At 41.9% G+C, this 22,783-nt stretch overlaps 1 protein-coding gene across 1 annotated transcript in view; it reads right to left on the bottom strand.

Moving 5' to 3' along the window:
- The window catches only part of PPP1CB (protein phosphatase 1 catalytic subunit beta), a 28,761-nt gene extending 6,514 nt beyond the window's left edge, over positions 1-22,247 (bottom strand). The window contains exons 1-5 of the mRNA XM_084284405.1: positions 21,954-22,247; positions 9,893-10,024; positions 6,238-6,468; positions 5,782-5,886; positions 797-868 (exon numbers count right to left, since the gene is read on the bottom strand). Of these exons, the coding sequence (XP_084140531.1) occupies positions 797-868; positions 5,782-5,886; positions 6,238-6,468; positions 9,893-10,024; positions 21,954-22,005 (592 nt within the window). The 5' untranslated portion in view covers positions 22,006-22,247. The remainder of the gene's footprint in view (positions 1-796; positions 869-5,781; positions 5,887-6,237; positions 6,469-9,892; positions 10,025-21,953) is intronic.
- Between the last annotated feature and the right edge of the window lie 536 nt (positions 22,248-22,783).

The raw sequence follows: 22,783 nt of genomic DNA, 5'->3' as shown, positions 1-22,783 counted from the left end.
GTATTAGCCTGTTGAGTAAAACTACCTTTTCTGAAAGATCTGATAAATGTAAAGTTTGACTCATTTGTACTGACATTTATGTTGATATGGAGTGAATTATAAATAGCATGAGGAAGAACTTGAGTGTTTCTGTATTATAAATGACTACTTCATCTAGTAACGCATCTCAGTTTCAAGTGTGCATATACCAGCTTGTACTGAAGTATAGTTAAGGGACAACGGATATTGAAATCAGACCCTGAATTACTCCTATGCATTAACACTGAACACATTGCACTATTTAGCAGAAGAAAAATCTCATGACTGTTTTATTGATGTAAGCAATGAAATTCCCATTGCTCTGAAGTGGCTATACTTCACAAATCTGAAGAGGAAGAAGACATTACTACTACTGGCCCTAGGTAAAGAGAAGCCCAAATACTTCAAATAATACTCAGCAACCTTTAAACGGTTATCTTCTATGATAGACTATAATGTTTGTGTGTCCCTAGCCTGGTCAAAGAAAGAAAAAGAATAAGCTGTTGAGTTTCATTCGATCTTCCATTAGATTCCTGAGTTTAAGGAAGGCTTGGATAGGATGTCTTAGTCTGTTATAACAAGCAATAATGATGTAGGCAATAACCTCTAGCAGTACCAGATAACTGAGCCATCATGAGGAACAAGACCCATGTCCCGCAAGGAAGTCACCGAATATTGTACTGAGTTAAGGACTTCAGTCAGTGCACTGCCCGTACAGAAACTGATTAAACTCATTTCATCACTAATACCAATTTACAGTAAATTCCATGTCACTCACCTGTGTCGGGAACATCTGTAGGTCTCATAATTCTCCGGATCTGCTCCATTGACTGGAGATCTGGAGACAGTCCTGTAAGTACAAAAAACCCAAGTGCTTTATAAACACATTTTACCTGTTAAAAAGGGTTCCAGAGAACAAACAAAGGTTCAAAGTCATACAGCACCCATTGTTTCCACTGTAATATAAACAAAACAGTTTTCTACAAGACCATTAAGCTCCTGAACAGGACACAGAATAACGTAAGTGAAATCACTAAGAAGTTTCAACTGTTTTCCTACCATGCCACACAGCACAGAACTCTACAGTGTATGCTCTCTTTAACAGTGCACTAGAGAGAAAGCGAGGACAATTAAAGTGGATGCAGATTACCTTCTTTGCAAGCAACTTACTTTCAAAAAGCTACAGGAAAATACCCTACCAGCTTTAAAAGACCACAAGCCAAAGCAGCCTGCAGGTATGACTAAAACTGTAAGCAAGTTTCAATGTGCTACCACCCATCAGTTGAGCTGCAGTCACTGGGTGCTGTCAACGAATATCAGATTTTGCAACTGCAATAGATCAGGAGCACAAAGGTAGTCAGTCAAGTAGTCATCTACTACAGCTTAGCTGCTTAGTCATTTATAAAACCACAGTACCTTGATGAGTCAAGTCATTTATCACACAGAACACACCTCTTCTTGCATAGTTTTGTCATATTAACATGTACTTACAGCCAAAGGATGGGGTTCCAAAGATACTCTGAACTGCTTAGGTATGCACTCCAGAACTGTTTTACTTGGCACATAGGCATGACAAAAGCCTACTAGATGCTCTGGGATCTTAACATGACCTTAACTAAAGCTATGAAAGTGAGTTGAATACTTAAGTGACCTATGACAAGTTCACCAAATAAAGGAAGAGTGCCAGTAGTGCTAAGGTGATAAAATATTCTGTATTAGCAAGCCATATCCATTTTGGACAGTCCAGAACTTTGAATGTGACAGAAAACCTGTCACTGGAGAGGAGTCACTACATAAAGTAACTTCAGCTAACATCCAGGCTTGGACAGTGGCAATGTACGTGTTGGATGAACAATGACTCCAACATATCTGATGTAAAGAAGGGCCTGAGGAACTTTCCTTCAAATATTAACAAAAAAAAGCTGAAATCTTAAGAGTGGTTTCATGATAAAAGCTTTCTGTCCTCATCAGCTTGTTGACAATACCCTGGGGTTGTGAAAGGTGAATCTTCTGATGAATACTGCCACAAAGACGTCTAAGCCAGTTCTACTTGCACAACAATACAGGGAGAGTAACAAATTCAAACAGATAACCAGCTTTTAAACTTCGACCAACCCTATCACTTTTCCCTCCCCAAACCTGACCCATTTGCATGCAGAGTACATTAGCACAAAGGTGTGTAGGTTCCAGCGAGCACCACACCCTGACACAGTAATGGGCAGTCTCACTGATGTTAGCACAACCAGTTTGTGACTTTCTACGGGCTTACAGCTCTCAACATTTCAGGTTACAACCAAAAGCTGAAGTTCTTTAAAAGTAAACTGTTATTACGCACCATGTCTCAGTGCTGTAGCTGTTAATTTTGTTATTTTACACTGCTGTAAAATACCAAACACCCACAAAACTACCTGCATGTTTGTATACCTCTGTAACTACTCAAGAGGTCATTTTTCCCCAAGTATAGTAACTTCCCTTGCCCAAACAGGAATAGCTAACATCTGAAATTCAGATCTACAGACAAGAACCGTACCCGATCAGCATCCAATCAAGGAGCTAAGGCAAATAGGCTGCTAGAACTCTGTCAGGCTGCTCCTGCTACAGTGACTGCTGCAACCCATGGATTGAAAATAAACTGCAAAGTACACGGTTGAATTAAGCTGTCTTGTCACATAATGACAGCTGAGCACAGAAAAAATACCATTCAGCATATTATCTTCTTGAAGTGTAAGAGCACACCTTTCCTAATGGAAAACAGAAAATGAGTTGTCATTACTCCTGGCAGACTCATCAAGTTCAGGCACTAGATTTGAAACCACTCTCATCATGCAGAGCTGGTGCAGTGATTGCTACATATTTTTAGAGTGTAATCCAGAAAGCTCCTATGATCTCTCTGGATATGACATCAGAAGATCAAGAAGTCTCCCCAGCTCCAACATACATTTCGTGTCAGGAATGTCACAAGATAAACAGGATTCCAGAGTGTGAAAATCTTCTATCTAGCATTCTACTAAACTAACACGGTTCTCATTGCCGAGATTAGATTTGATGTGGTTAGACCAATGTGGTTCATCAACATGATGCTACAGCATGGGCTGAATTTGTAGAAATTTGGAAGTTATCACAAAAAGTCTCTAAAGATTAGAACTAGCACATGGCATCATAAAGATGACAATACCATACAGAATACAAAGCAGAGCTGGGAATGGTTATGGTATGAGCTTCAATGAAGTGAGATAAAGAACAAAGAAGTTATCTGAGAGGACAGCTTTGAGAAAAAAAAACAGAATATGACTTCTATGCACAGCATCGAAAGACAGGGAAGATTTAACAAGGAGGGGAGGAGGCAAGTGAGAAGACTTCAACGAAAGATCCTTTGGCAGTGTGAACATTTGGAGGAAGGGATAGCAAGAAAGGTTTGACTCATACTGTGATGTAGAGAACACAAAAGTCTGAGGAAAAAAAGCTGAGTTGGGATTTTAAGCTGTTGTAGATAGCCTACTGGGGTAAGTTAGGTGCCTTTTGTTTACTATGTTATGCGGTTTTGCAAAGTTTTATTATATATCCCATAGGACAATATTTTTAAAATAAACTATGCAAAAATGCGCAATATAGTAAAAAAGGCACCTACCTTATATCTACCTGCTAGCTTCAACCTCCAGCAGAGTTGTATGGTTAGTGCTGCTGCCTCAGTGTTTATTATAGTAGTAACATCATGAAAAGGCGTTGACAATCCATGACTTCAGGGGATCTGGAATGCAGTTTTGGACAGGATTGGAGAAGAGTGGAAAAAGGGCAGAGCTCAAGTGCTGAAGGGCCATTTTCATTTATCAGGAGCACACAGCACATTTAGTAAGCTTTTCACTTTGTTTTACAGCTTGTGAGTGACAGTAATTTCAGTTACAGATGAAACCTGTACACATTTAAGGGACAATCAATAAAACAGTAAATGCTGTTTTTTCGTAAGGGGATCCTCTAAGCATACTATGCATAAGAGAAGTCTTCCTCCTTCCTTAAAGAGGTTAAACCCTCTCCTCCCTCCCGCCAATAAGTTAACAAAGCTTCACATTTTTCTTGAAAATAACTTTCTAGTCTTCCTGCTTGTAACTCAGATCTGAAGTGCACATAAACACTGAAGTATTAGTTTTGTCATAGAATGCAGCATTCTACTCTACTTGCTAAGCATCCTTGATGGCCTTCCACCACCTAAGCTTAATTATTTACCTGGAACACCCCTGTATTTTTTCAACACTCATTCTGTTTCCCAAATAAAACAAAATACAAAGTAGTACAAGAATAGCAAAGGAACACTTCCTTTGCCAGCTTTTTCTGAAAGTTACGACACGGTTTTAGCCATTGCTGATAACTTCCTCTGTGCATGTTGTTTTGTATCTTACATTCTTAAAATTTTGAGATCTAATTCATAATACAGGTAACAAGTCCTTAAAAAAACAGACACCACAACGATGAGAATGAGGACAAGAAATGCTCCTATAATACAACAAGCATTTCTCTAACATGCCAGTGCTACGTGGAGACCAGCATAGACACAACTGTCTGCATTAATTCTGCATTTAGAAACAAGATAGTACCTCAGAGCATATTATGCTTAAGACTGATAAGCTTATGCTAGCAGGCACCGTATGCTGAAGCTTCTGCTACAAGATGCAAGAGAAGGCAGGATCGTTTTTATCACATATTCCATACAGGCAGAGCCCTTGTAGAGATACTCATGAAGAATAAAGACAGGGTAGCAGTCATTGATACAACCTCAGTCTCAAGAAATCTCTTCAGGCATTTCGTGTGCACACTACGTTTACATCCCAACAGAGCTGTTCAAACTAGAAGTTTCTGCAAGGCTCTCTCTTCCACTAATCTCTAATCACCTCACTGACAATGCCGGTGTGACACCTACCAGGTCCTTTCTGGATCACTTGATACAAGACAGCAAGCTACTTAATAATGGAGGTAGTTGCAAGAAGGTGGGATGGCTCTTTCTACTACAACACTGTTTGGAAAGTGATGTCAATTGTTTGAATTGTGACAGGACTCTGCCAGTACCCAAAGACCTAGAAGCATCACTGCCCAGAAAAGCACAGAGTCTTTGTACAAAGAAAAGCACCTGAATAAGTTCTGATATGGGGAGAAATCACAAACTTCTTGCAGACCAACACCAAACGCTTTGTTCACTACCAGAATTGGGCAGCACTGGGACAGGCGGCAGAATGTAGGTTTTCCAGCAGGGAAGGTTCTGTGGAGTCAGGGCAAGCCATGTTTGACCTGATCTAATGTTAGTCTTACTTCAGGCGACAGCCTTAATTATGTGAGCAAAAAGGTCTCTTCCTCCATCTTACAAAACCAGATAGAGGCTGAGACTACAGAGCTTGGGTTACTCATGAAACTTGTTCTTTCAATTCACTGCTACAGCTCCAAGTGACTGCTCTCTGTCTGTGCAGTCCTAGCTATGGCAGATGAAGCAAATCAGGCATGAGTTATAGTATTCAGTGTCCTTCAAAGAGGGATATATTGATGTAAATACTTAAACACACCCCTTTGGCAAAGGCAGCCATGTGTATCTGGTTAGGATAACACCTGCCTGCTGCCAGGTGCACAGAAAAGCACAAGACACAATGATGACCTTTACAGACAATATAAAGATAAGCCTCTCCAGCTAAATATCAGGTATGCAAATGCACGCTTTATTTGATATAACATTAACCCAAAGATCAGGTTCGACACAGCCTTTAAAAGCAGTCACCAACTTACCTCCGTGACAGCAGAAGATCTTCTCATCCACAATAGCTGCAATAGGCAGACAGTTAAAGCAGTCTGTGAAGGTCTTCCAGAGCTTAATGTTAAACCTCCGCTTGCCTACAAGAACAGTGCATGACATTAGGAAGAGACAGCTGTTTTCTTGAAGCCAACCTACAATACATATCACAACCTGACTAAGGACATTACCAAAACATCTTTACAGAGAGATATTCCAGTGTATTTAGGTTTCCATCTCCCGCAATAGTATTTCAAGGAAAGCAGAAGAAGAAATACTTGAGTTTAACCTTATTTTGGTAGGTACTTTCAGAAAGTTTCAAAGAAGGTTCACAGAATATTTCAAAGAAAGTTCACAGAATACTGAAACCCTTGCAGTTTAAGAGTCGCTACTAGAAGTGCTTCCAAAACATACAGTGTAACAGGCTTTCAGAAGGAACAGGCTTTGCTTACATTCATCATAGAATCCATAGATCCGATTGATGCTAGCACACTCATGATTTCCTCTTAAGAGAAAGAAGTTCTCTGGGTACTTGATTTTATATGCCAAGAGTAGGCAAATTGTTTCCAAAGACTGTTTGCCTCTGTCTACATAATCTCCAAGGAAAAGATAATTAGCTTCCGGCGGGAATCCTCCATATTCAAATAGTCGAAGCAAGTCTGTATACTGACCATGAATATCACCTGAATAAGAAAACGTTTACCAAGAGTTAGCGCAACAGCGTGAAGAGCAGACACATCAAGAACTTAAGTCGGTCAATCACTTTTTATTAACCAATCTTAAAAGAAACGCTTTAGTTTAAAAAACAGACTGGCAATAGGCATCAGAAAGGTGAGAACCAAGCTAACACTGCATTTAGTAAATACTTAAATTTGTAAGTAACTTACAATCTATGCAGAACTGCTAATTATGAAAACCTGTAAAACAAAAGCTACACAAGGAGTCTTCTCAATTCAGCTTAAGCTTTCTAATCATGCTCTAATTTATTCAAATTAAAACAAAGTCAGAAAGAAATCTCTAATTAAACAGTTACCTGGCTAGGAAGCCAATGTACTAAGAGAAAGTTAAGTCACATTATTTATTGCAACAACAGATCAGTAAATGATCTAGATTAACTGGAGAGAAACCAAACATTGTGCTGGCAGTGAGCACTTACTTCAAAGGTCAACTGCCTGTCCTCCTATAACATTGCTGTACTAAGATCCCTATTCCCTGGCATTTCGGGTATCTCTTCTGATGCAATTTATACAAAAACAGTACAGAGACCCAAAGGCTGACAACCTTCATAAGATATTCAACCCTGCAGAAGTATTTTAGGAAAAATAACTTACTCATCACACTGCCACCTTCCAAATTAAGCAGGCTTTCCATGAGACAGCTCTGTGCAGCAATTAAAACACGTCTTATCAGACTAGCCAAAAGTGAACTATCTGAGCTGCCCATAAGGTCAAAGATAATACCCAAGCCACTCTATAGGAACTCATACAATGCATGTGATGTGTTCCAGCTGACTGTAGAATTCATTACCAGAGTGACTGTATGCAAAGAATCCACCTAATAAATTTTCATTACAGGCTATATACTGATAGTATTGACTACCCTTACACTAAGCACGCCATAAATGTATTTTCTCTTTTGTCATCTGTTTTGTGGAAAAATACCTGCTTTTATTAAGCACAGTTATTCTCCACTAGAGAATTAGCTTCCATAACCATACCATAAAACTTAAAAAGCAGCAACGCCCCCATGGCTAAAACTTTTTCCATAATCTTGAAAATGTATTCCCAGACCTGTATGCTCACCAGTTCAAGTCTTATAGCTACGTACTCCAGTTACTAGTTGATGCTCTATTTTGGAAAAAAATAAAGAAGAATAAATTCAACACTTCCTTCTTTAGGCGGTATCTTTTTTTTTTTTTTTTTAATTATTTTAAATTATTATTATTTTTTATTTTTTTTTTTTAAAAAAAGCTATTCCTTACTCCAGGAGGGGAATTATATCCTAATTTTCTTTTAATAATGATAAATATTATGCATTACCCAATCACATGCACTCTGAAGTTCCACCAGCTAAAATCATTTTCACATGCGCTGCAACAAGAACAATTCTAGTCTACTTGATATTAGAAATCTCCAGGTTGTCATCAGAAGAAAACATAGAAGATCTGTCAACAAGTGACCGTGATGTTGAGTCTAGTGCTCTGAAACTGTTTTATCAGTACTTACCAGACTTCATCACCATCAGAATCAATTACCACGTAAATAAATATTACATTCATCATCTGGAACTACTTTCAGTTACATATGAGACAGAAGGACCAAAGGACTTATAGGGTAAAGTTTCTACATTTTGTAGAATTTATTTTGTAAAGGGACCTCAGCATTTAATACTGTTCCATTGAAGGCAGTTGATAATTTAAAATACAGGTTCATATGGGCACAAGTTGAAGTCCATCAGATACGAAGCCTTACGATAAAAGCTGCAACTATTTTAAAATGGACGTTTACATAAGAGTATCTTTCATCTTACGTTAGAACGCAGCCATTCAAGATGTAAAAGCTTATTTTGAACTGACTTGATTACAAGAAAAGACAGTCCTATAAATGATCCCTCAAGCACTGCCTGAATACACTGTATGGTAGTTCAAAGTAGTACAGCTGCCTCATTTGCTTTGGTGAAAGACATCATCACTCTTTCACTTTGAAGTACATACATCTTTGACAATTGCTCTAATACTAAATGTAGATGCACCTGACACTTCCATGTGCTATCACTTTGTTTAGAATCTAATTTAAAAATAACAAATGCCTTATCTAACTGTGCATTTGCTACCTTATTGTGCATCTAAGAGTCCTTTCAGCTGTCTAGATTTTAAGAAGTGAGAAATTAACTTTGAAGGAGGCTAATTATACTTTGCAGACTTTGACTTATGCGGAATATTTGAGTTTTCACCTTTCCTTTATCTAAGAATATGATGAGACTACTGTAGTCTTTTCCTCAGCCTAGCATGAAGACAATTGGCTAAAGCTGGATTTTCCCTTCACCTTTGTGTTATTAGACAAGCTGGTCTGGTTTTTGTCTCCCCACCCTACCAAGCAATTAGTCATTTTAAAGTGACTTTGTCTTTAGTATTTTTCTATTATTTTATTTTTATGTTTTAATAATTAGTAATATCCTCTCTTAATGTAAGGAAGATTGCCACATTAGGCCTGCCAGGAGGAAGCCTAGAAAGAGGACAATCCATCTTTGGGCATGCTAGTAACGAACTCAAAGACCGTTTCAATTTTAACTCTGATGCTTTAAGCAGCCTAATTCTATAAATTTACTGCTTTCTAAGGTTGTGTCTGCTGTGAATAACTTGAAGGATGATTACAAGTCAGTATTTACAATACTTAACTAACAGTTTTAAACAAGCCCGCATACCTATAACAACAGTGTACTTTTGAAGAAGTCCAGCATATTATAAGAGCTTAGAGATGTAAAGCAGTTTCACCCATATTTGATGACAATGTTGTTTGATAATACCTGCTATAAAGCTCAAGGGATTTTTACATGTTAACAGATTAATTTATGATTTTTTTTTTCCAACACTGACGCTTTCTTCAACACTATTTTTGAGCAAGGACTAGAAAAGCATTTCATTTCATCTCATATAAAGATCTTTGTTTTGCTTACGCTTTGAAGGGAACAAGTACAACAGCAAAGATTTGCTCTTTCCGTTTTTAAAGAACTAGCTGCTTTTTGAAATAATGATCTAAGGAGTAGCAGCAGCTCCACGCAAGCAGTCCTTAGGGAAGTACAAGTGACAGGTTGCAAAATTTGCACTAGAAGAGAGCACAGGCAGCTCTTATCAGCAAGAGAATTTCCTCCTGCACAGTACCAGGAAGAACTGTTAGCTGCCTTTTCTTGACTTAAATACCATTTTCATTGTAGATTGGATTAAGACTGTAAAGACCTCAATCACTAATCTGTACTGCCCAAGTCAAGGTCATTTGCCTATCCTAGTATCTTTTTCATTGGATTTTCTTTCCATTCCAACTAGCATACAACTAAACCTACGTAGGTGTGTACACTTACATAGAACACAGATATATGAAGCTTACATACCACAAATTTTCAGAGGTGCCTCTAGTTCCAGAAGAATAGGCTGGCTAAGAAATATTTCCCGTGATTTTATGCACAAGCCCCGAACTTCTGCTTCGGTCATCTGAACAATCTTCCCAGGACGACATCCTCGTACTGAAATGAGATGTTTAACAATTACGATCGCTAATACACAAACACACAGCAACAGCTAAGTGCAGACGACCTGCACTTGAAGTCTGTATCTGACAAAAAAAGTCAGCACATATCACCGTATGTACCAAATGCACTGGAATTACGTATTCCAAAAAATCCTAGAAACCAAACTCTTATACTGCGGTAACAGCCAGCACCTAAAGGTCTCCGTGCATGCCTGCAAGTCAGGTCCTCAGAAGAGAACAACTGAAGCTTTGCTTTCACCTGTATGTGGATAAATAGCAACTTGAAGTGTTTAAATGAATGACCAGATTATGCTAGTGTATTCACAGTAAGAAAAAAAATCCTAAAAATGGAAATCCTGAAAACGTTTTCATATTAACACAGAATGAACTTACTTAGGACCATTGAGTTCAACAGTTAAATACAAAGAAAAGACAATGGTTTGAGCTTTCAGCGGCTGAAATTGTCACATTAGAAATATGAAACTACACTACATTGGTGTTGATGAAATCTTTATTCCTATATAAAGGATCTTGAGTTACTGGAACCTCTGCATCTAAACAGAGACATTCCAATTAGCATGAAATTGAATTCCTATTCTCCTAAGTCAGGTCTTCAGATCTATATTTAGTGCTCGGTTTTCAAGAGCATTCACATTGCACTGCAACCACCATCCTCTGACAAGCCTACCTGCAGCTGCTTCTTTCCACAAATATCTGCACTTTGGCCCATCCAGTTCAGTTTTGCATCTCAGCATAACCCAAGCTTCAGATCCAAACTAATAAACCAGCATATACTAGTGCCTGCAACAGGCCAACATCCTGTTCTGCCATCTGCTTCAGACAGAGCAACATTCAGCATTAAACAACGGGTAGCTACAAGAAAAGGTGGAACGAACCCATAGCAGTTCAAATCCAAATGTTTTCAAACTCAAACATATTAAGACACTGCTCGATGAAAACATTAGCTGAAACTTCAGGAAGTCAAATATGAGATTTTGCTAACAGAAGAGCAAAAGCTTCACGGATAAAATCAATTCCTCGGTTGCCTGTTTCCCCTGTTCAAAACAATATTAAGCTTGCAACTTTTACTTTCCAAAGGAGATCAATATCATTATGTACATTCTATAATGGGGGAAAAAGATACAAGGGGAAACAACCTGCTGTAAGACAGCTAGTACTGCAGTTCGAAAACTTAATCTCAAAAAGCTCTTCTGTTTTTCATTGCATGCTTCTCCCAGCGCACATCTGACCAATCTGACGCTGTGCTATGATTTTTATTTTTATTTTAAATAGGCACCAGATCTCTTGTTCAGCTGAGGTTAGGAAGCAGTCATAGGAAGAGATGAGGAGGTAGAAATGAAGAATTATCTCAAGCAGGGAAGAGAAGACGTGAAAACAGATCTTGGGACAGCCAGCAGGAGGGCCACTTTACCCGCAGCAGGGCTCCCCTGGAAACGACTTGCTCATCAGAATGCCACCAGGACAGGGCTGATACACGTGGCGTTCAGGACTCCTTTCAGGGAAACCCCACATCAGTACCACGAGACACCTGCCATATGGTAAGTCACATGCTTTTAGCTAACAACCACGTTAGAGACAGCAAAGAGCTTTTTAGTAACTTTTTTTTTGTCGTAAAATATTGTTCACGCATTAAGACGTGGGGTAACATATTAAGAGAAGACAAGGGCAAACATACAGTCAATGCGATGGGAGAGCAAAAGCATACAGGCTTCAGTTTCACCACATCTCAAAAGTCTACTAGATGATGTACTTATGGATAGCTCTTCAGCCCCAAAAAGATCATTGGCAAAAGAAAAAACAGGCCTTGACAGTTTTGTGCAGGACTTGACTATTCGGTTTGAGAATACATGTACCTGAACGCTCCAACAATCTCCATGCTTTTCTAGTGCTTTGTTTGGGTAGCTTAAACAGGTTCCTTTCACAGATCTGAAGCTCACTGCCCAGATGCAACAAGCCAGCACTACACAGAAAGCTCCCACCTGACAGAGCACAGTCCTAACAACCACTCCAATGGCTATCATTTATTGAAACGATTCTGCTCCATTTTAACCCCATGGCTGTCCAATGCTTATAACACAAGATCATGCTGAAGAAGCACGGAGCCCAACTAGCTGCTTGCCAGCCATATTTTTCTTCCACAAACTATGTATTCTTTTAACCTCTTTTGATAAGCAATTAAGTTTTCTTCTGTGTTTAACTACTGTCATAACGTTTTGCAACACCAAATTAAAACCAAGAAACAATTTAACCGTGCAATTTACATCCTGTCTAGTTTTGGACCTCGAGCCCAGGAAACCCCACCATACACACCCCTAATGTTACCAGCAGTGGCCCCAAAACAGAGTCCCAAACAGAGTACAGTTCAAGGAGAGCACTCATACTACTTCAAATAGCTCTGATCCTACCAGCATTTCATAGGACGCCAGCCTTTTGCTTTTGCTCCCTTTGAAACTTGATGGGAGGTTTAAACTTGCATAAATCGCTTTATAGGACTGAGCCTTTCATGCTGCTGGATTTCTGCACTAGACTACACAGCCCCTGACTACAAATTCAGCTACCTGACACAGATGGAGCATCCAGTGTCATGCTGTTAGCTCCTCGTACACTGCAGCCCCTAACAGACAAACCAATGCACAGTCTGGCAACCCTCTACGATGGTCAGATTCTCCAGAAAAGCAAATTGCTAGAACTACATCAAGCACATCACTAACAGGAGATAAAGCACACCCAACGACCCCAGTTACTTTCTGCCCCAGGAAGGAGCCTGGGACACCACACCGTGATGAAGCCCTCCCCATGCCAGCGGGCAGCAGCTCCCTGCAAACAGGTCCGCTAAGCACAGAGCCTGGGATTTCATGAGGAATAACCACCAATAATGTGCTAAAGAGCAAGGAAGTTCTCCCACAGTCCCCGATCGTCCATAAACAACTTATGTATGGAAATGTGAGAAGGTGCTGGGATCCAGGAAGCCTCAGCACGTTGCTGGATTCACACTGGGAGGTGTTGAAAGGTCAGTCAGCTAGTCATCTGAAAGAGCAGGGCTAAGCACATCTTTTACCGACTTACACTACAGTTAGTTTTGTTTGTGTCTCCTTGACTGAGCCGGGCACAGCTCGGACTGTAACTAGGAGCGTCTCTCACCATATTTAGTTTTGCAAAAGCCAAGTCCTCAAAACAGATTTAAGAGGAAGTTCGGAGAATCAGATCTAGAGTGTAAGCGGTGTTTCTCAGACTTCTTTGCAAATGGCTACAGGCAGCCATTCCTGAAACTCGCTCGTCAGAGCTGCACACACTGGGAGGTTTGCAGCTCACCAAAGGCTCTAGCAGCACCGGGAAAGCCACCCATTGCCAATGGCTGTCACTGAGCCAGAGCAGGAACAGCACCTCGACATTAGATATAAATTAGTCCTCTAAGATGCAGAGGCTGTAAACAAGCTTTGATTTACGTGAATACTTTCAGTAGGGACAGCAACTCCTCTCGTAATTCACGGTCCCACGTGTGCAGTGCTATGCCAGAAGAAGCCTGTGCTGCAAGGAGCTTAAACCATGGTGAAACAGTAGAGAACAACGAATTAAAAGCAACTCCATGCATTGTACTGTGAAGCTATTATTTTAGCGCAGTGTTTCCTGTAGCAATCCAAGAGATGCTCTAATCACTATTGAAGTATTCTCAGCATCAACACAACCTTCGATAAGCAACCTTAGTAAGCCTAGCAACAGGAACTGGTCATTTGAGAATGGCTGCACAGTACCAGGAAAGAAAATCTCCTGCAAGGTGTTTGTTTGCTTTACTTTTGTTTGTTTTTATCCCTCCAAACTCATTCCAGAGACCAGCACATTACGTATGGCTACAAGGCAATAGTGGCCAGGAAGGAAACAGCACCCAGGAGTGCAGTTTGAGAACTGCTTGTTGCAAGTTGTGCAGGCATCGCTCCTTTTGCCATTCTTCTCTATGACATGGAGAAAATCCACTAACCTAGTCTGTCATCCTGTTTCTGGAGCGCCTCTCACTTTCAGTAACTAAGCTCCTCATTTTGTGGCATCACTAATAGAAGCTTCTTCAATTATTAAATCAGCTGTGGGGTGCACAGCTGTCCTAAGCATTTACACCATGCTCTCCAATAGCACGTGCATCCTGTTTACTAGACACCACTCACACTTCTAGCAGAACAGTAGATCCCATATACCCTTCTAAGGATCAAAAAAACAAGGGCAGCACTGCTCCCTCTTCTTCCGAGCTCTTACTTTGTAGCCAGACACATTTGTATGGCCACACAGTAAAACACATCAGGGAGCTCATCTGTTCTGTCTAGCAGAAAAATGCAAGAAAGAAGCTTAATCTAGATAGCTCCCCCAGGCTGGAGGAGGCATCCACTGTGAACTTGGGCAAGAACATAAAATGTTCTGCTTCTTTCAGCAGCATCCCCGGACAAGGTATTTCTGGAATTGGGGCTTTCACATTCTATGTTCGTTCTATTTTTCATTTCTATTTGCCAGAGCATATCTTGAACAAAAAGCAAACAAAAACACACCACAACACAAGACTGCAAGCAGGCAATCCCACCAATATCCCCCAAGTTCACATTCTCCCCTAACAGTATCTGGAATGTTTAATGATTGGCAACTACCAGCTACAGCACTCAACTGTCTCTCTCTTGTACCTCAAAACATTTGGGAATATTTGACAAATCCTGAACAGCCTTTCTAGGAGGGGAATAGATTTGGAAGCCAAAGGCAATACTACCCACTACTTCGGAAAAAAAAAAAAAAAGAAAAAAGACAGAAAACACAGTTCTGACAGTTTTGGAAACATGTTCTCAAGTTATCTGCTCAATTTTTAAAATCCATGTTATAGGTTTCCATGGTTTTTAAATTCAAGAATCCTGGATTGGATTTAAAACGTCTTCCATTTTCAAAAGCAAAGCTTTTATTCCCTCAAAATATTTTGTTATTTAAATTGTACAGCTGTCACCCAGAATTATTTTGCACCAAAATGACAACAGCCACGCCAACAATACAAGTTCACGAAGTTTCTGAATTGCTGCAACAAAATTAAGGTTAATGTGGCTTTCATTCCCACAGCAGCCTGCGGACAACAGTAAGGTGACTCAAGCCCTGCCATGCTTTGCTCCATTCAGCATGCAGCATACCGCTGAACATACAGTCTGTACGTGCACGCAAAGCCTTTTGTAGGGTGCATATCTGAACTCCACGCTAAAACCCAAAGAAATAACTTTCTTGGAAGCTCTTTTGCTGAAAGACTGCACTTTTCCATCTAAGTGGTCTAAAAACAATAATGAAGTTGTCTTTACTGGGTGCCCTTGAGATAAAGTATCTTGCTGAAGAACACGATTGCTGTAAGCTCACTTAGCAGGGCTTATTTAACATTAAACAAAACGACTGCAGAATAAGAGACTGTCCAAGCCTTTAATTTCTAACCAGGGAAACAACCAACACCAGTGGTGTTCCTCTTCCCCCAAAAGTTGGATTGACATTCTTAAAATTCGTATTACCAGTAGAATTAATGCTCAGGTAGAAGCAGCAGAAGCTATCTCAGGTTGCTTCAGGAGAAACCCAGATCAGCCCACGACAACACCAAGTGCACCTACATCAAGCTTCACCCACTGCAGTTGCTTTTCATGGGCCGCCTGCTGCTTACTTGCACAGAGAGAGAGGTTCCATGCACCAGCTTATGGTCCCAAACCTCCTGAACTACACACCGTCCCAAAAAACACTGGATCCAGAGCTGAAGGACAAGATCTCAGCAGTCACTCCACTCTGTAAGTGAAACACGTAATCCTAATGCTTGTTATTGGCCTGTACTTACTGTGTTTGGTTAATTACACTTGAACCAAAAATCCATGCAACTAGCAAAGCATGAGGTAGAAGCCTCTTACTACACTGTACTGTACCAAACGGTGATAAATTCTTTTCCAGTCCCCTTGCAAGGTTTAACCTATCATTAAAATCTCATGCAACACAGAATTTCAACTTCTTGCTCAAAGTTTGACTTGATTTTTCCTCTAAAGCATCAGTAACAAAATTCCTAAAATTAGAGAAAGGTGGGTTGGGGGGGGGCTGATTATAAAGTTACAAAGTAATTCATGAGAAATAACAAGGAGGAAAATTGCTTAAGTTGCAATAAAAAAACCAACAGGGTTTAACATGACATTTGCATCTCCGACTCCTCAGGTACTACATGTAAATATGGTTATGTAAGATATACAGATAAAGGCTTTGTATCGAGGTTGATACTAAATTGCCCCAAACCACAGAAGATGGTGCTGCAGAACTAAGATGAGCCAGCCTATGCTGCAAGCCAAACTGTATGACAGAACTATGTGAAGGCAGCAAACGGGGTCGTTTCTATGCTAAAATGATGAGGCAGATACAGACGGCACGAGAAGCACCTCGGGCCGCAGCTCACAGCAGCCCTCCCTACGTGCAGAGCCCTCCCCGAGTACAGCATCTGACCTCACTGAGCTACAGCCAAATATAGTATGCTTGGCTTCGCCCTGCTAAACCACACACTGCTTCTTTTTTTTTTTTGTTGTTGTTACATACCTACTTTTGTAGTGATTGCTCACGAGCATTTAACTATCAAGGGTAAAAAAATCCTATTTACATTAAATACAGCAGCGTTGTTTTTTCTTTTATGCTGCGATTCAGCTGTACTCCGAGCAAGACTCAGAGGCAAGTCAAAACTGCTGCAGAATATTTGAGTGAAACAGTAACTGAACCATGCAGGCCTAGGGCAGCACAGTAAGAGGACAGAATAAAGAAAAACCAGTGGACATTTTTTGACACCAGGCCCTTGGCCTTCAGCATCATTTTTGAAGCCAACTCTCCCGTTCCTCCTGCACTTACAAAGCCAAGGATCAATGGGCTCGTATCTGCACTGATGTACAAGCCCAGCAACAAACACCATTCTTCCTTCTGCCCCTTCTCCCTGTTTAACACAGGGCACACCCTCCAAGGAACAGACAGCTAAAAACAAGAGTTTTCCTTCTCTCTCCAAAGAGACTGTTACAAAAAATCTTTCCACTGCTAAAAACTCCTTGTTGAGTTGTTCATCTTTGTTTTCTTAATACAAGGGTTATTGAAGGATTTCGCACCGTATCAAGGTAGTAACCTGTGGTTTTTCAACACTCACCTCCACAGCGTGTTCATGCTATTCTGCAGTGAATCACTGTCGTGGCTTTGGCTGGGATGGAGTTAGTTTTCCTCACAGAGGCTCACGTGATGATGTGTTTTGGATTTTTGACGAGACCAGAGGTGATACCACACCGATGTTTTAGCTGTTGCAGAGCGGTGCCTGCACAGAACCAAGGACGTCTCTGCTCCTCGTGCTGCCCTGCCAGCCGGCAGGCTGGGGGTGCACCAGGAGCTGGGAGGGGACACAGCCAGGACAGCTGGCCCCAGCCAACCAAAGGGATGTCCCACATCACGTAGACTTGTGCTCAGTGGTAACACCTTGGGAAAAGGAGGAGGAAGGGGGAGGTCTTTGGAGTGATGGCGTTGTCCTGCCAAGAAACCATGACATGTGCTGAGCCCTGCTGTCCTGGACCTGGCTGAACACCTGCCTGCCAATGGGAAGTGGCAAATGGCCTGCCTGTTTCTTTTGCTTTGCCCAGTAAACTGTCTTCATCCCAGCCCAGGAGTTCTCTCACACTTTCACCCTTACGGGTCTCTCACCACTCCACCCAGGGAGACTGAGCAAGCAGCGGGGTGGTGCTGAGCCCACGTGGACTACTCTTCCCTGCAGCTGCCTCTCTGCCAGGATCAGTTAGGAAGCCTGCAGAAGCACCAGCACCACTGCGCTATCACAGACCATCACACAGGCTGGGCAGGTTCATTTGTTAAGACCCAACATCTGAAACATTACTGACCATCATGCATCAGCCCAACAGCTCTGCAGCATTTAAATCTGAAATTTCATAAGCATTTAATCTTTCATCTGAAAAACTGAGTCATATTCAAACTTCAGTCTTTGTCACTGTCTGTGAGACCTCTGCATTCAGAAGAAACCAAGGGCTGTAGCTTTCTTAAAAAACATCACATGACACAGTAAGAGCACCACACAACCGGCCTTTATTATGGCAGCTGCAAAAATTGTGTTTTTAGCTGAACACTGCAGCAACATCCATTCTCCACATCTGCTGCATGTCTGACAAGACTTTTACTGGATGAGCATCTCCCAGCTTTCGTGGTGGGTTCGGTACTATCAGAACTAGCAGCCCTGCCAGCCCCACCAAAACATAATTTTGTTTTAGAGCAAACCCACATTACGTTCCACTAACTGAATTCAGATCATTATTTAATAGGTTAGACAGACTTAGAGTCTAGCTTTGTCTAGCCAAGGTAAATTAGCTTGTACAGCAATATAAATAAGCCTTCTTCACAGAAATCCAGCTTGTTTTTAAGGCTACTGTGTCTCTGTGTTTCCTCATGACCTCCCTTCCACATGATAACCTCCTTAGTGTTTACCAAGACAGATACCTATGTACCTGAAAGTACAGAAAGTCCAGTCCACCTGGAGGTATTTAAAAGACATTCATGGCACAAACCAGGAAGCCCAGCACCCAGACAGAAACCCAGCAGTCTATCTTCACCTACAGCACTCCTTACAAGAGGAGGCACAGCTACTCCAGTACTCTTGCTTTGCTACACAGGGAATTTTCCACAGATTTCCAAAGCTTAAGCTAGCTTAGAGCCTGGCTTAAACGCAAGCCTGGTGTGCCAGTTTAGCTCAGCATTTCTCCAAATATCAGGGCATTTCCCACCGAGGGATACACGGTGCGCCTGGATGGGGCACAGTGCAGCACATTCCACTTCTTTTGTGCTGCTGACAGTTGTGTGTGTGCTCCTATGCATGACCTGAAGATCATCCACCAGATGGCATAGCTGGGAAGGTAGGAAGAAAAAAAAACACACAACAAAACAGCACATTAAAGCTAAAAAGAGGCAATCATCTTTTTGTACACCATAGCTTAACTGTGCCTGACCCACAACTACAACTCTAAATACTTGCACAAGAAAAACAGTCCTAGGGCTAATTCAGTTTATTCCCTTTCGTGGTCACATAGCCTAAATGTTTTCACTAACCTACAGAATTTTGTGGTTACATGACCTGTAAATGGTTGCAGATCCATTTATACATGATTTCTCTATCAAACTAAATCTTATTACAAGCCAAAAGCATCTCCAAGATCAGGCACACATCTAGAAGAACCAGCACCTCCCTCATTATTCCAGTAAATAAGCAGGAATGGAAAGTCTGGAGATAGAAGAAAAAAGGAGAAAACATTGCTACCTTCAGTCCTTAAGCATACATTATTTGGAGGAAAATAAAGCTGAAGTGTATAAAAAAGTTATTTATACAGTGCCATTAACTAGTAACCCAACACCAGACATACTGTACAAGAAAGTCAATGTATAACAAGCCCTTAGCATTCCTAAATTCATACTGATTTAATGAATAAAAAGGTAAAAACTCAGTAATATGCAAGAACATGGAAATGAAAAACTAGAGTCTTCGGAGACTATCATCATGTATTAGGCTCAGTTGAGCCTCTCCGAAAACTGTCCCTAGTTTAACTCAAGAGCTAATCAGTCTGGCTTCCAGCACGCAAAAGATCTCTAAAATATACATTCAGGATAAGCACGCATGCACATCTGTTGAGGGTTAGGAGGACGTTCTCAATTAATTCTCCCAAGCAGCCTGGCTATAAGCCACCTCATATTGACGTCTCAAAAATAAAAAAAGAACCACATGGAGGGTAAGATGATCTATGTAGGTAACTCCAATCAAAAGGCAAGTGGTCTCGAGCAACCACAGTAAACGCAGTCAAGAGCAACCCAATTAAATAAGAGGAAGACAACATAAGAGCTAGTACCACAGCACAGAAACAGGGTCACGAACCAGCAGCCCAATGACAACTGGAAAGTGTCCTGTTGCAACTTTGTTGCATATTTGCTACCTTTAAAATTTATGTGCAGCAGCCACTGAGACAATTGCTGTTCAAACTGAAAGCCATCCATTTCACTTTAAGTAACCAAAAGGACTAAACACAAACTGCCTGCTAACATTTCATTAAAAAATAAGTTTGATTTTTTAACGTGTATTATTTACCACTCAAAAGCCACATTTCCTCATTGTTTTAGTCCAAACTGAAGTGAGAGTAAGGGAGCCAACACACTTTTAACTAATTAATTGCTCCAGAGATAAAAGCCTATAGGAATTTTTCTGTGCAAGCAGCACGAAGAGGGATCCATAATCACTTTACCAGAGCAGGTCAGCTAAGCAACAGCATAAGCTATGGTTTGTGAGCTGCCAACCATACAAAAAGAATTCATTGTGGAACACTACTACTCAACCACAGCTTAAAATACTGTATGTTAGTAGTAAAACAACTAAAAAATGTTAAATGGAAGCAAAAATAATCCAGACGCAATACACTTCATTTTAGTGTTGTTTTTTTTTTTTTTTCCTTCCAAATGCAACTTGGAAGAATCTATTCCCTTTCAGATACAAGGCACTCCTACAACTCCTACAACTGTTTGTAGCTGACAAGCAGAAAAAAAAGTCATCTTGTTTTCCTAAAAAGAGCCTTCCTAATCTGCTCAGAGCAAGAAAGACTGAGAAACAGATGCAAAAATACAAGAAAAAATAGAAAGCACGGGTCAGATCGCTCAGTCTTGGTGCAACCAACCATAACCAAAAAAATAGTGAGCTGCAACACCAGTAGTAATGGTGTGTGCAAAAGGTATGGAGTATTTTAAGTCTTGATCACCTCCTCTTAAACCATTCTGCATTTAAGCAACTACCAGAAGAGCAAGGAAGTAAAGTACCTCTTGACAATTCAGGTGCCTCTACAAAAAAAAAAAAAAAAAAAAGCAATCAAAAAAGCCAACTAAGAAAACCCCATGACACCATACTTATTCATTGTGAAGTCCCCAAAAATACGTGCAATGAAAGTCAATGTTTACTAGGTTCTGTTTTGCTTGTCTGAAACTGACCTACTAATCCGGATTTCAACATCAGGAAAATGGGAAGTTTATCTGCAATACTGATCAGAGATAAACTCTGACTGATGATCCCCGATGGTTCTTTCCATACTACATACACTACAGCACGTATCTTGAAACGCAAACATGACCGCAGCTGCCAAAGCCTTTGTGGATTTTAAAGTATTGATTTTTACTGTTTATAGATTACAGTCCCACTTCTAAAAAGAACAGCAATTACAAAGACACCCTCAACGCCTTAAAAATTCTGCTGAGCGATAACTCAGCTGGACAAAACTTTCAGACTTATAAAACACGTTTCTCCTCCAGAACCGTAGGTACATTTTTTTTTTCCATAAGCCCTCTGCAGAGCGACCCAAATACGCGAAGTTGGTATCTCCATTTGTGGCAAGCAGGCGGGCAGGCGAGCAGCACATCTCTCCCTGCGCGCGCTCGCATCCCCAGCGCACCAGGTATTTGTTGAATGTGGGGAGGGAGATTAATGCCAGCACGGGCCTAGGAACACCAAACACTCAGGACATAAATTCAATAAAAGGGGACCCTGTGACCCCAGCAGCGGGGCTCTGGCAGCCCCCTCGTTTCACAGGACCCCCCCCAAGCCCCTTCACGGCCCCAGGCGAGCCCGGGCGGCTGCCCCGCAGGCAGGCAGGCAACGCCGGCTCCCTCCGTGCTGCCAGCTCCAGCCGCAGGCCTCCTCCTCGCCCTTTTATCGCTCTTCTTTTATTTTCCAGACAACCACAGGCACTTCGCGCAGGGCCGGGCGGGCTCCCCGTGCCCCGGGCGAGGACCGGCTCCTCAGCGCCTCCCCCCCGGGGCTCCCCGTAGGCTCCCCTCATCCCCCTGCGGGCTGCCGGTGCCCGGCCGGCGGCGCTCACCTTCCAGCAGCCGTGTGATCAGGCTGTCCACGTTCAGCTCCCCGTCCGCCATTTTGTGGCCGCCGCGCTCGGTCCCGGGCGGGGAGAGGGCGGGCTGGAGGGCGCCTCACGGAGGAGGAGGAGGAGGAGGAGGAGGAGGAGGAGGAGGGGAGGAGCGGGGAGCGGCGGCCGCAGCACCGACGGCTCCCCCCACCCCCCGCGGCCACCACCAGCACCTCCGGTCCCCTCGGGCCGCCCGCCCCCGCTGGCAGCCCCGAGCGCCGCCGCCGCCGCCGCTCCCTCACGGCCGTAGCGGGGCGAAGCGGCCGCCCCTCCTGCCCGCCCCGCCTGCCCCCGCCTCAGCCGCCGCGCATGCGCAGCGCGCACGCCCCCTCCGCCCGCCGCGCAGGCTCCGGAGCGGGCTGGCGGGCTGCAGGGCGCATGCGCACAGCGCCGCCGCTCCCCTGTGGGGTCTGGTAACGGCCCCCGGCCGGGCGCTGTGGGGGGTTCCCCCCTCAGCTGCTGGAAGCCCAGTTTATTAAAAAAAATTGAAAATAAAATTATTTAAAATATATATTAAAAATAATTATAAAATAATTATAACCTCTTAGAACTGGAACTGTGGTCTTCGTAGCCCTTCTCTTAACACAGTTGTCAAGAACCTCATAATTAACGTGTGTTTGTGTCACTGTGGCCAGACCTGCTGACGTACTTTTTTGGTGATTTCACATATATATATTTGGTGACTTCACATATATATATATATATACTGAAATCTATATTTCACATATATATGTGAAATATATATATGTGAAATATATAAGATGAGTGCTCAAAAAGCACGTTAGTTG

This window comes from Netta rufina (assembly GCF_964035555.1).
Source record: "Netta rufina genome assembly, chromosome: 3".
Classification (NCBI taxonomy): domain Eukaryota; kingdom Metazoa; phylum Chordata; class Aves; order Anseriformes; family Anatidae; genus Netta; species Netta rufina.
The sequence above is the reverse complement of the archived record's forward strand: the minus strand, read 5'-3'. Positions and strand labels throughout refer to the sequence as shown.